The sequence below is a fragment of the Orycteropus afer genome, unplaced genomic scaffold (genome assembly GCF_000298275.1).
Source record: "Orycteropus afer afer isolate SDZICR_OR568_19922 unplaced genomic scaffold, OryAfe1.0 scaffold00305, whole genome shotgun sequence".
In the NCBI taxonomy this organism is placed as follows: Eukaryota; Metazoa; Chordata; class Mammalia; order Tubulidentata; family Orycteropodidae; genus Orycteropus; species Orycteropus afer.
The window spans coordinates 3,841,041-3,854,648 of NW_006921892.1; the positions used below are offsets into that span (position 1 = coordinate 3,841,041).

General features: G+C 37.3%; 1 protein-coding gene across 1 annotated transcript in view; it reads right to left on the reverse strand.

Moving 5' to 3' along the window:
* ETFDH (electron transfer flavoprotein dehydrogenase) overlaps positions 1 to 13,305 on the reverse strand; it is a 56,357-nt gene extending 43,052 nt beyond the window's left edge. Inside the window, exons 1-4 of the mRNA XM_007951642.2 lie at positions 13,170 to 13,305; positions 12,422 to 12,651; positions 7,393 to 7,474; positions 6,880 to 6,998 (exon numbers count right to left, since the gene is read on the reverse strand). Of these exons, the coding sequence (XP_007949833.2) occupies positions 6,880 to 6,998; positions 7,393 to 7,474; positions 12,422 to 12,643 (423 nt within the window). The 5' untranslated portion in view covers positions 12,644 to 12,651; positions 13,170 to 13,305. The remainder of the gene's footprint in view (positions 1 to 6,879; positions 6,999 to 7,392; positions 7,475 to 12,421; positions 12,652 to 13,169) is intronic.
* Positions 13,306 to 13,608: the final 303 nt, after the last annotated feature.

The window sequence follows — 13,608 nt, forward strand, 5'->3', positions numbered from 1 at the left end:
AAAAAAAAAAAAAAAAAACTTCCCACAAGAAAAAGTCCTGGCCCTGATGGCTTCACTGGAGAATTTTACCAAATACTCAAGGAAGAGTTGACACCTATATTACTCAAGCTATTCCAAACCAAAAAACCAAACTCACTGCCGAGTCGATTTCCACTTGTAGCGACCCTTCCTTGGGTTTCCAAGGTGGTATCACTATGGAAATAGATTGCCTGATCTTCCTTCTAAGGATTGGCTGGTGGGTTTGAACTGCCAGCCTTCTGGTTAGAAGTCAAATGCCTTAGGCATTATGTCACCAGAGCTCCAGAACACAGAAAAAGGTGGAATACTCCCAAACTCATTTTATGAAGCATGCATAACACTAATAGCAAAACCAGGGAAAGACACCACTAAAAAGGAAAACTACAGATCAACATCCCTCATGAACATAGATGCAAAAATCTTCAACAAAATCTTAGCTAACAGAATCCAACAACATATCAAAAAAATAATACATCTTGACCAAGTGGGATTCATACAAGAATGCAAGGATGGTTCAACATGAGAAAAACAATCAGTGTAATCCACCACATAAACAAAACAAAAGGACCATATGATTGTATCAATCAACGCAGAAAAAGCATTTGATAAAATACAACACCTGTTCCTCTTCAGAGCTCTCAGCAAATAGGGTGAGAAGGGAAATTCTTCAACATAATAGAGGGCATATATACAAAGCCAACAGCCAATATTATTATTAATGGAGAAAGACTCAAAGCATTCCCCTTACAAACAGGACCAGACAGGGATGCCCTCTATCACCCCTTCTATTTAACATTGTATTGAGGTCCTACCCAGGGCAAAAAGGCAAGAAAATGAAATAAAAGGCATCCAAATTGGCAAAGAGGAAGTAAAGCTATCTGTATTTGCAGAAAACCCAAGAGACTCAGCAAACAAACAAACAAACAAACAAAAACAAACTATTGGAACTAACAGGGAGGTTCAGCAAAGTGGCAGGATACAAGGTCAACATATAAAAATCAGTTGGATTCCTCTACACCAACAAAGGACCTCTGAAAAGGAAATAAGGGAAACAATGCCATTTACAAAAGCTACTAAAAAGATAAAATATCTACGAATAAATCTTACCAGAGACACAAAAGACCTATACGAAGAAATCTATAAAATACTACTACAGGAGACAACAAGGGATCTACATAAATGGAAGAACCTGTCTTGTTCATGGAGAAGCAGACTGAATACTGTGAAAATGTTAATACTACCTAAAGCAATCTACACATTCCATCCAATCCAGATCCACATACCAAAAAAATTTTTTAAGGACATGGAAAAACCAATGACTAACTTCATATGGAAAGGAAAGAGACCTTGGATAAGCAGAGCGCTACTGAAGAAGAACAAAGTGGGAGGTCTCACATTCCTAGATCTTAAAACCTACTATATAGCTACAGGAGTCAAAACAGTGTGGTATTGGTACAATGATAGACAGATAGACCAACGGAACAGAATCAAAAACCCAGAAACAGACCCATCCGTCTATGGACAGTTGATCTTTGACAAAAGTCTAAAACCCATTAAATGGGGAAGAGACAGTCTTTTTAACACCTTTTTAATGGTGCTAGCAAAATTGGATATCCATTTGCAGAAAAATGAAACAAGATCCATACCTCACCCCATACACAAAAACAAACAGAAGTTGGATCAAAGACTTAAGTGTAAAACCCAAAACTGTAAAATTCATCAAAGATAAAATAGGGGCAAATCTAGGAATCCTAATTTATGGCATAAATAGACTATCAAACATAGCCCAGAATGCACAGGAGGTAGGAGAGAAAATAGATAACTGGGACATTTTAAAAGTTAAATTCTTATGTGCACTGAAAGACTTTCTCAAAGGGTAAAAAGAAAAACTACAGATTGGGAGAAAATATTTGTCTATGACATATCTGACAAAGGACTTATCTCCAAAATCTATAGAAAACTTCAACACCTCGACACCAAAAAGACAAACAATCCAATTCAAAAACGGAAAAGAGACATGAACAGACATTTCACTAAAGACGATATGCTGGTGGCCAACAAACACATGAGGAATTGCTCACGATCTTTAGTCATTAGACACATTCAAATCAAAATAATGACGAGATATCATCTCATCCCAGCAATAATAGCAATGTTCAACAGGACAGAAGTAATAAATGCTGGCAAGGCTGTGGAGAGATTAGAACTCTTATACATTGCTGGTGGGATTGTAAAATGGTACAACCATTGTAGCAAATGGTATGGCATTTCCTTAAAAAACTAAAATAGAAATAACATTTGACCCAGCAATTCCATTATTAGGAATATAACCCAAAGAGGTGAAAGACCATGCATGAATGGACATGTACACCTATGTTCATTGCAGCACAATTCACTATAACAAAGAGATGGAAACAACCTAAATTTATGTCCATCAGCAGATGAGTGGATAACCAAATTATGGTACATGCTACATTAAAGAACAATGAGGGATATGTGAATCATCTCACAATGTGCATGAGCCTGGAGGACATTATGCTGAGTGAAGTAAGTCAATCACAGAAGGACAAGTACTGTATGAACCCATTACTGTAAAAAGACAAAGAAGGGTTTGCTTGCAAAAGGGAGCTCACTTTGTAGATTACCGGGGTGGGGAGGGAATAATTTCAGGCTAGCTGGGGGCCACATGCTGATGTGGGCAAGGGGAGGGATGGTATGGAAAGAGTCTGTGACTACCATGATAAGAAAGAAAGGAGGACACCGAATTGTGCACATAAGATATAGACGACAGAGGCTAATACCAGTATATCCACAATACTGCATTACCATTAATACCAAACACGAGGCTACAGATAAACACATAAACATCTGAGAGGATCAGATGGGGGTCAGTGAACAGGATTATACTCTAGACCAAGGATAGTTTCAGCTGAGGCTAATCTTGCACAGATACCAGTGATACAAAATATCCACAATCCTTACAGAAACAACAGAGGACAGACATAGAGCAATCCCTCACAGACAGACACTGTGGGAGAGAGTGCCAATGGATCTACCAACCTAGGACCATACTAATGAGGGACACCAGACTCAACTGGCACAACAAAATACATACAAGTCTTGCTCCATGACCTACATTGGTAAGTAGTGACTAGGGTCTTAAAAGGTTTCAATCAGCCATGTAAGCTGCAGCTCACAGTCTCCTATTGTTGGAAGCGAAGTAGAGTACAAAAAACCAAGGGAAGCAATCAGCCCTAAGACATGATGGACCTCGAGACCAGAAGAACTAGACAGTGCCCAGCTACCAATGCCAACCACTTGTGAAAGGATCAAAACTAGAGATCCTGGATAGGGTGGGAGGAAAAACGTGGAACAAAATCCAAAAACAATAATGACCAGAATTACTGATTGGATGGAGTCTGGTGGGACCCCCAATACTATGGCCCTGGGATACACTTTGTTGTTGTTGTTGTTATGTGCTATTGAGTAGGCCCTGACTCATAGCGACCCCTCCTTGGGTTTCCGAAGCAGTATCACTACGGAAGTAGATTGCCCAACCTTCCTTCTGAGGAGTGGCTGGTGGGTTTAACCCAACCACCGGCCTTCTGGTTAGCAGTCAAGTGCCTTAGACACTATGCTTTGGCCCTGGAATAAAACTCACTCCCAAGGGCTGACTCTCAGTTCAATGGTAAACAAGACATACACACAAACCACTCAATCTATGGACATACTCTATGGAGATGCATCCCTTGGAGCAATCAACCATGGAGCACCAGAGGGGCAACATCCACACAAAGGGAATGCAGGACACACAGGAGTGCATAACTATGAGGGACACAGGGTGGGGGTTACTGGGAAGGGAGGCGAGGAAAGTGGGTTAGGGCTGGGGATGGTAACTGGGAAGTGAAACCAAATGTACACGAAATGTTGAATGTAAAACAAATTCTGCTCTGTAAATTTTCACCTAAAGCACAATAAGTAGTAGTAGTCATAATAATAATAATGATAATAAAAAGATAGACATTTTTGATGATTTCAGTATTTTCTATGTTTATCTTGATTTTGCTTTGCTTACTGGTCCAGTTGTGAGGATTTCTATTTTCTTTATGTTTAGGTGTAATTCATACTGAAGACTTTGATCTTGAACAGTTAGTCCTGGAGCCTTGTTTTTTGCCAATGCCTTCAGCTTAGACTTTTTTTCAACACCATCAATTCTTGATAATATGCTGCCTCTTGAAATGGCCCAATGTCAACCAATTCTTTCTGGGATAGTGACTATGTGTTCCTTCCATCTTCTTTAGATGCCTTTGCATCATTCAATATCTTGCCCATACAGTCATTCAATATTGTAACATGAAGCTTCAATATTTTCTTTAGCTTGAGAAATACCAAGAATGTTTTTCCTTTTGGTTTTCTAACTCCAGGTCTTTGCATGTTTCTTTATAAGACTACTTTGTATTCTTGAGCTGCCTTTTGAAATCTGCTGTTCAACTCTTTTACTTCATTTCTTTTGTTTGCTTTAGCTACTCCATTCAAGAGGAAGTTTCAGAGTCTCTTCTGACATCCATTATGGTCCTTTTTTTCTTTCCTGTCTTTTTAATGACTGCTTGTTTTCTTCATGTATGATGTCCTTGATGTCATCCCACAACTTGTCTGGTCTTTTGTCATTAGTGTTCATGGACATTAGTGTTCAATGCATCAAATATATTTTTGAGATGGTCTCTAAATTCAGGTGGGATACATTCAAGGTTGCACTTTGGCTCTTGATGTCATTTTAATTTTCTTCAGCTTCAGCTCGAACTTGCATAGGAGCAATTGATGTTTTGTTCCACAGCTGGCCCTGGCTTTGTTCTGACTGATGATACTGAATGTCTACCTTGTCTCTTTCCACAGATGTAGTTGATGTGATTCATGTATATTCCATTCTGTGAGGCCCACATGTATAGTAGGTGTTTATGTTGTTGAAAAAAGGTATTTCCAATGAATAAGTCGCTGATTTTGCAAAATTCTATCATGCAATCTGCAGTGTTGTTTCTATTACCAAGGCCATATTTTCCAACTCTGGATGATTCTTCTTTGTTTCCAACTTTTACATTCCAATTAGCATTAATTATTAATGCATCTTGATTGCATATTTGATCAATTTCAGAATGCAGAAGTTAGTTAAAATTTTCTATTTTCATCATCTTTCACATTAGTTGTAGTGTAAATGTGAACAATAGTCATATAAACTGGTCTTCCATGTATATGTATGGATGTTATCCTATTATTGATAGCATTGTACTTCAGGGTGTATTTTGAAATTTTCCTTTTTTTCTAATGAATGTGATGCCTTTCCTCTTCAATTTGTCATTCCGGCTTAACAGACCATATGACTGTCTTAATTCAAAATGACTCATGCATAGGATATAGATCTTCATTTCTGACAAATTCCAATTTTCCTAAATTCATACTTTTTACATTCTACTTTCCAATTACTAATGTTTGCTACTGTTTCTTCTCATTTGGAGTCAGGCCACAACAGCAAATGAAGGTCTCAAAACTTTTCCTCTATCTTGTCATTAAGCTCAACTCTCCATTGAGGAGGCAGCTCTTCCCTAGTTGTATTTTGAGTGGCTTCCAAGTGAGGGGCTCATTTTCCAGCATTATATCAAACAATGTTCAATTATTACTCGTAAGTTTTAAACTGGCCAATTTCCTTTAGGAGTAGATAAACAGGTCATTTCCTCATCTGTCTCAGTGTGGAAGCTCCACTGAAACCTGTCCACCATAGGTGACCCTGCTGGCATTTGAAATACTGGTGGTATAGCTTCTAGCATCACAGAAACACATAACCCACCACAGTATGATAAAATGAAAGATCAGTACTGTATAATTACCAACTTATTTTCAAATAAAAAAGAGATCACTTCCCATATACGTGTGTGTATGTGTGTATATTTTGAACTATACCTGATAGACGATATTTCTACAAAGTACCTGCATGTGCTACAAGAATGTCCATATATACAAAAGAGCTAACAGGGGCAAAGTTATGATAACTTCTTAGCCACAGCCAAACACCCTAAGGGAGTGAGTCACTGGGCCCATTGGCTCAGAACCATGGTCGAAGGGGACATCAAGCTCAACTGGCATCACATACCACACAAAAAACATTCTACATTCTACTTTGGTGAGTAGTGACTGGGCTCTTAAAGCTAGCAAGCAGCCCTTTAAGATACAACAAATGGTATCTCTTCATCCAGAGCACAGAAGAATGAAGACAACCAAAGACCTATGGAAACAATTAGTCCAAGGGACTAGTAGACCATGGGAAACTCAGCCTACATGACTCTGAGACCAGAAAAAATAGATAGTGCCTGGCTACTACTGTCAATCACATGGAAAGGGATCAAAATAGGAGATCCTGGATAGAGTGGGAGAAAAATGTGGTACAAAACTCAAAATCATAAAAAAGACCAGGCTTACTGGTCTGATAGAGACTGGTGAAACCCCTGAGACTATGGCCCCTAGTCACCCTTCAGGCCTGAACTGAACTTCCTTCTATGGCTTCCAGCCAAACGACAGACAGGCGAATAAGATAAAACTTATACCAGGTAGGTAACTTCCTTAAAACAATAAACCATGGGAGATCAGAAGGGCAGTATTTGCACAAGGAGATAGCTCAAAAGGTAGGAATACATGGGGAAAGGACAAAGGGAAAAGATAATCTATCACAGGGAGAAAGTGGGAAGAGAGTTGTTACATTATAGGGATTGCAATCAACGTTAGGAAACAAAATGTGTATGAACTGTTGTATGGGAAATGAATTTGCTCTGTAAACTTTCACCTAAATCACAAAAAACAAAAAACTATACAAACCTCAGCAGCAGCATAACCAGGGTACACTTCAACACCAAGGGCTTCTGCTTGTTGTCCCATCCAGCTCACTAAATGTCCCAAGCGTACAATGTAATTGCCATGATTATTCATTGGAAGACCTACAAATACATGCTTTATTAATGTGACTTTTAATTGATTATATTTCAAAAACATAAATAGTTAATTAAAAAATTCTAATGGTCATCAGTTCAACTTATTTTCTCTAATTTTGGTGTAGAGTTCTAGTTTACTAAATTATAAATATTTATAGCACTAAAATAAAAATTCCTGATTGGCTTTCAAGGCTATATTTCAAGTCTTCTGGACTGGAAGACAAAAGAAGTGGGTTCTAGTCCTACTTTCCCACCAGCTAGTTGTATAACTTTGGGTAAATCCTTCAAATCTCTGGGCCTCAATTTTCTCATCTGCAAAAGGAGGGGATTTGACCAGATGAAATGTAGTTCCTTCTATCTGTAGAAGTCTATGATCCTATGATTATTTATATTGCCTTACCTGGGAGAATTGGTACAGGAATTCTATATTTCTCTGTTAAAATTCCAAAAGAATCTTGTGTTACAGGAGTTTTAAGGGGTGCCTAGAAACAAAAGAAGGAATGATAAAAAAGTTTTTATTTTAGTTTATATTTATAAGGGTAAATACAAATCCAAAAAAATACATAAATAAATAAAAATAAATTTTCCTTGTTGTCAAAAGAGAAAGAACTCTTTCCTGCTGACGTATTTCCCTTAGAAAATACTTAGATCCTTTCCCTGTCTCTTTGAGAGGTTTGGTAAAAACCTAAATAAGCCTCTTCTCAGTTTTGCATCCCAGGAATGTGTATCTTGAAGGGTCTGAAGTCTCTTTTTGAACATGAACTTCAAAGAGGATGATGCTCTGTGTCTCTGTCACTGTTGAGAGTTTAGCCTAGGTACTTGTTTTCAAGTTGTAGCTTCCTCGTTGTGGAAAAGATTGAGAAGCTTTATTTTTCCTTTGGATAAAGACAATTTAAAGGTACATAACATTCTATTACTTAGCTATATAAAAGGATGAAGTATCATTCCCCAAAAAACAAAAAAACCAGAACTACCATATGACCCAGCAGTTCCTTCACTAGAAATATACCCAGACAACTTGAAAGCAAAGCCATGAACAGACATATGTACAGACATGTTTAATGCAACATTACTCAAAATAGCCAAAGGTGGAAACAACCTAAATGCTCATCACTGGATGAACAGATAAACAAAATGTGGTATTTGATTTCTTGGAGCTTGATACTTTAGAAAAAAGATATAACTGAACTTTTTATAATTTCATTTACTCCATATGGAAAGAATACAGTTAATATTTTTGATCTTTATATGATATTTATTTAATTTTTGATACATACAATGGAATACTACTTAGAAAAATAAATGAAATCTTGATACATGCTACAGCATGGATGCAGTGTGAGGGCATTAAGCTGAGTGAGTAAGTAAATTATAAAAGGACAAATATTATAACTTCACTTATATAAAAAGACAAAAACAAGCGAATATAGAGACCAAAGTTTATTAGTGGTTACTAAGGGTGGGAGGGGGGAGCTCTGGTAGCATAGTGGCTAAGACACTTGCCTGCTAACCAGACGGCTGGCAGTTCAAACCCACCAGCCACTCCTCGGAAGGAAGGTTGGGCAATCCTACTTCCGTAGTGACACTGCCTTGGAAACCCAAGGAGGGGTCACTATGAGTCGGGTTTGACTAGACAGCACATAACAACAACAACAACAAAGGGTGGGAGGGAGGCAGAAAGAGGGTGTTACTAGTTATGGAGCACTGCATTTCACTTTACAGGATGGAAAAATTGCACTGATTAAGGGTAAGGGTTGGATAGCTGATTAATGTAACTAATACCGGTCAGTTGTACATCTGTATAAAGTTGAACTGGCAAATGTTGTGTGATATATATTGTTATAACAGCAATGAAAAGAGCAGCTGATGAAGCTGTTCAAATGCAACCAAATACATCATGGGATTTGGTTTCTTCGTTTAGAAGTTTAGGGTCATGGTTTCATGGGACATCCTAGTTAATTGGTCTAATACCACTTTAAGTCCTTCGGTTCTACCTCCTAGTTTGCTGCATAGTGCCTAGGGTCTTCAAAGCTTGCAAGCAGCCATCCAAGGCACAACAACTGGTCTCTATTTGCCTGGAGCAACAGAGGAAAAGAGAATAAGGAATAGGAAGGGGAAATAGAATGCATGGTTAATTGCCTTCATGAACAAATGCCTCCTCTACCATGAGACAGAAGAACTGGATGGTGTCCGGCTACCATTACTGAATGCTGTGATCAAAGATTCTATAGAAAAATCCTGATCAAAAGGAGGAAAATGCAGAACATTATTTCAAGTTAATGATGGAATCCAGACTTTCTGAAGCCACTGAGGCTAGATGAACCCCTGAAACTACTACCCTGAGATAATCTATACATCTTAAACCAAGAATATCTCCTGAAGTCTTCTTAAAACTGAACAATAGTTCAGCTTAACTAGTAAAGAATGTCATCCTTGCACATTGTGCTCTTTTAAGAATTATCCACATAAGAACACACTGACAACAACAACTCAAAAGATTAGATAGCAAACTTAGGAGTAGTGACTTTATGTTAAAGGGGGAAGAACAATTGGAAAAGGAGAGTGAGAATGAATGTACAACTTGAAGAATTTAATCAATGTCACTGAATTATTTATGTAGAAATTGATGCACTGGTGTATGTTTTGCTGTGTGTATTTTCAACAACAACAAAAAGGGTGAGGTATCTTTATCTCCTGGCAATCTGCCTAGCAGATTGCATGTGATGAGCTTTATATTCCGGTTTAATGCTTATTCAACAATAAAACTGTTTCCTTCCTTACTGCATTCACAAAGATGATCATCTGTGCTGGCAGAAAATTTTACAATCATTATAAAGATATAAATATATGCTATGAACTTAAAAAAGCAATTTATTTTTCTTGATCTATTTTAATAACCTCATAGGAATTAAGCTAGTAATCATTTCCAGTAATAGTAAAAATCTCTGTTAAAATATATAATAACACCAAAACAATAAAGGGTTTTGATGTGAAAACTTTTTTCTCTACTAAAATTGATTACTACGTTGATAATAACTCAATGACATCTGTTTCTGATATAATATAGAAAAGAGGAGTTTAGTTAGTAATAATTAAAGCACTTCTAGTTTAAAGGAGCTCGATATTTCACAAAGAAGAGCATAATTGAAATTTTTGGAATTCAATTTACTCTGTATGGAAAGAATATAGATTTATGTAACTTTTTGATCTTCACCTAATACATCACAGACACTGATATTCTAACTTTTTATAGAAGAAATAATGGAAATAAATGTGTAAGATTTTAATTACGGTCATAAAAATTACAGAGAGTAATACACATCCTCTGTGTATCGTGCCAATCCTTTTTTTTCCCCTTTGGTTTATATTATGGGAGCCTAGGATGACTTTGTTTTTTAGAAGATAAATTGTTTTATTTGGTCTTAGATATTGCATTGTCCCAAAAATTTAATGGAAGACTACAGAACAAATTTAAAAACACTGTCAAAATAAAAATGCTATATTTTTGTTTCTTTTCTTCTTGAGACATGACACATCAGCAAATGGAGGTCCCAAAAGCTTTATTCTATCCATATCATTAAGGTCGGCTCTATTCTGAGGAGGCAGCTCTTCCCCAGTCATATCTGGAGTGCCTTCTGACCTGAGGGGCTCATCTTCTGGCACTATATTGAACAATGTTTCAGGGCTACTTATAAAGTTTTCCAGTACTGTATAAGACAGTGTTTCACAGCTATTCATAAGGTTTTCAGAGGCCAGTTCTTTGACCTCTTCCATCTTCCAAGTCTGTTTTAGTCTGGAAGCTTCGATGAAACCTATCTTTAGAAAATGCTTAAAAACCAAAATACGTATTTGTGTAGTTTACACACTGTGCTCTATATCCCTAGCCTTCATGATGCCCAAAACAATTCTCATTACTCTTATTAAAATTCTGAGTGAGAAAATTGAGAAAATTTATTTTTGTGTTTTTGTTTTGTTTTTTGCTGAAAACTGGCAGTCTTGGCAATCAGAAAGCTCTCAGCCAAATTTGATGCCAGTATAGGCAGACCTAAACTACTCAATAAAAAACATTCTGTCATCAGGACTGATACTGGAATGTGCATGAGGTTTAGCTCAATCCACAGAGATGAAGAAGTTGTCAAAGACTTCATATTACTTGGCCCTACAATCAACACCAATGGAAGCAGCAGTCAAGATATCAGACATCATATAGCATTGGGCAAATCTGCTGCAAAAGACCTCTTTCAAGCGCTGAAAAGCAAAGATGTCTCCTTGAAGACTAAGGTCTAATCCAAGCCATTGTGTTTTCAATTGCCTCATATGCATGTGAAAGCTAGAAAATGAATAGGAAGGGTGAAGAAGAGCTGATGCTTTTGAGTTGTGGTGTTGGTGAAGAATACTGAAAGTACCATGGACTGCTAAAAGAACTAACAAATCTGTCCTGGAGGAAGTGAAGCCAGGATGGTGCTTGGAAGCAAGACTTCATCCAATGTATTTTGATCATGTTGTCAGACGGGACCATTCTCTGGAGAAGGATATCATGCTTGGTAAAGTGGAGGGTCAATGAAGAAGGGGAAGGCCCTCAACAAGATGGATTGACACAGTGGCTGCAATGATGGGCTCAGGTATAGCAGGGATTGTGGGCTGGCACAGGACTGGATGGTGTTTCGTTCTGTTGTACATAAGGTTACTAAGAGTCAGAGATGACTCAACAGCACCTAACAACAACAACAACAACATACTTTTTTTTTTTTGCAGAAATAAATATTCGAAGGTCTTCTCAAGGTAACACTTTATGATAAATCTAGTATATATATACAAATGTACAAGGCATTATATAAACAAACAAATAAATCCACTGGTATAAAGTTGATTCCAACTCATAGTGACCCTACAGGGGAGAGTAGAACTGCCCCACAGTCTTCAAGGCTATAAATTTTTATGGAAACCGATTGCCTCATGTTTCACCTAGAGAGCAGCTGGTGGGTTTGAACCACCAACATTCTGATTATCAGCTGCTGTCAGAGCTCGTTATTATATTTAAGATTTATATCTGATATGACTCAATTTCCCCCCTTTTAAATTAAATCATTTGGCTGTTAACCAGAAGGTTAGTGGTTCAAATCCAGCCACTCCATAGGAGGAAGATGAGGCAATCTATTTCTGTAAAGATTTACAGCCTTGGAAACCCAGTGGAGATCACTATGAGTCAGAATTGACATTATAGCAGTGGGTTTGGTTTGGTATTTTTAACTTAAAATAACATAAATTTATAATTATCCTTTAAGAGACAGAATTATATAAAAGGGTTTTCCATAGTCCAGTAATTTGGAAACAGAGACAACTAAAATTGAAGTTTATATCTATTTATCTATAACATTCATTCATTCATTCACTTAATTTATAAATACTTGAAAAACATATTTTCATACCCCTTTCTCCTTCCAGTCTGGGAACAGTTCTTCAAAAGCACATGGATCAAGGCAGGCTCCTGAGAGCGTATGAGCTCCTATCTGTGCAGCTTTCTCCACTAGACACACACGGATATCCTTTTCATGTTCAGCAGCCAACTGCTTTAGACGAATAGCTGTAGAGAGCCCTGCAGGGCCTCCACCAACTATTACTACATCCGCTTCCTCTGCAAACCTCTCCATGTTCACTCCTGGGAGGAAAAAAAAAAAAAATTGAGATTCTGGGATTACCATGACCTGACAAAATCACATTCTGTGTTTAGAAATACCCATTAAGCTTTGTTGTTGTTGTTATATGCCGTCAAGTCAGACCCAACTCATAGCGATCCTTCCTTGGGTTTCCGAGGCGGGATCACTATGAAAATAGTTTGCCCAACCTTCCTCCTACTATGTATTATTTATAGAACTCACTGGTCTGTTTAGCACAATAACTACATTACATATATTACTGTATTAGTTTGATGTTTTCTTAGGCTCTATGCTAGTGTATATTTTATTTCGGTTTCCTTAAACAAACTTCTGGTTTTGATGTTTATTATTATAAATATAGCACATATTTGCATACCTAAATATTGATATGTAATAGATTTGATAAAGGTAATAAAACATTAATAGATGCTTTTAAACTACTATGAAAAATACAACATTCCCCTTCACAGAATGATACAAAGTATCTAAAAAAAGTTACAATTTTACACAGCTTACTTACCGTCCCATCGTTTGTCCTTATCTCGGGGATAAATTGTGTAGTGGGTAGTAATCCGAGGTACAACAGAAGTTGAAGACAATCTTGTAGCACACAGAGGTAGGTAAGTTTTCTTAATCTTTAAGGCATGAAAGCACTGATATGCTGCATAAAAATATGAACATTATTTATTTGAACTAGTTTTCATCAGGAGTAAACTGAAAAACTTTTTTTTTAAAAGAAGAAAGCCCCCTACGATTGAGATTCAGATCTGGTTTCTGGTTCGTTTTCTACAACCAAACCTAAAACCGTAAGTCCTGGCGGTGCAATGATTAATCACTTAGCTGCTAACTGAAAAGCCGGTGGTTTGAACCCACCAGTAGCTCTGTGGGACAAGAGGCCCAGTGATCTATTCCCCAATCGATTACAGCCTAAGAAACGCTATAGGACAGTTCTACTCTGC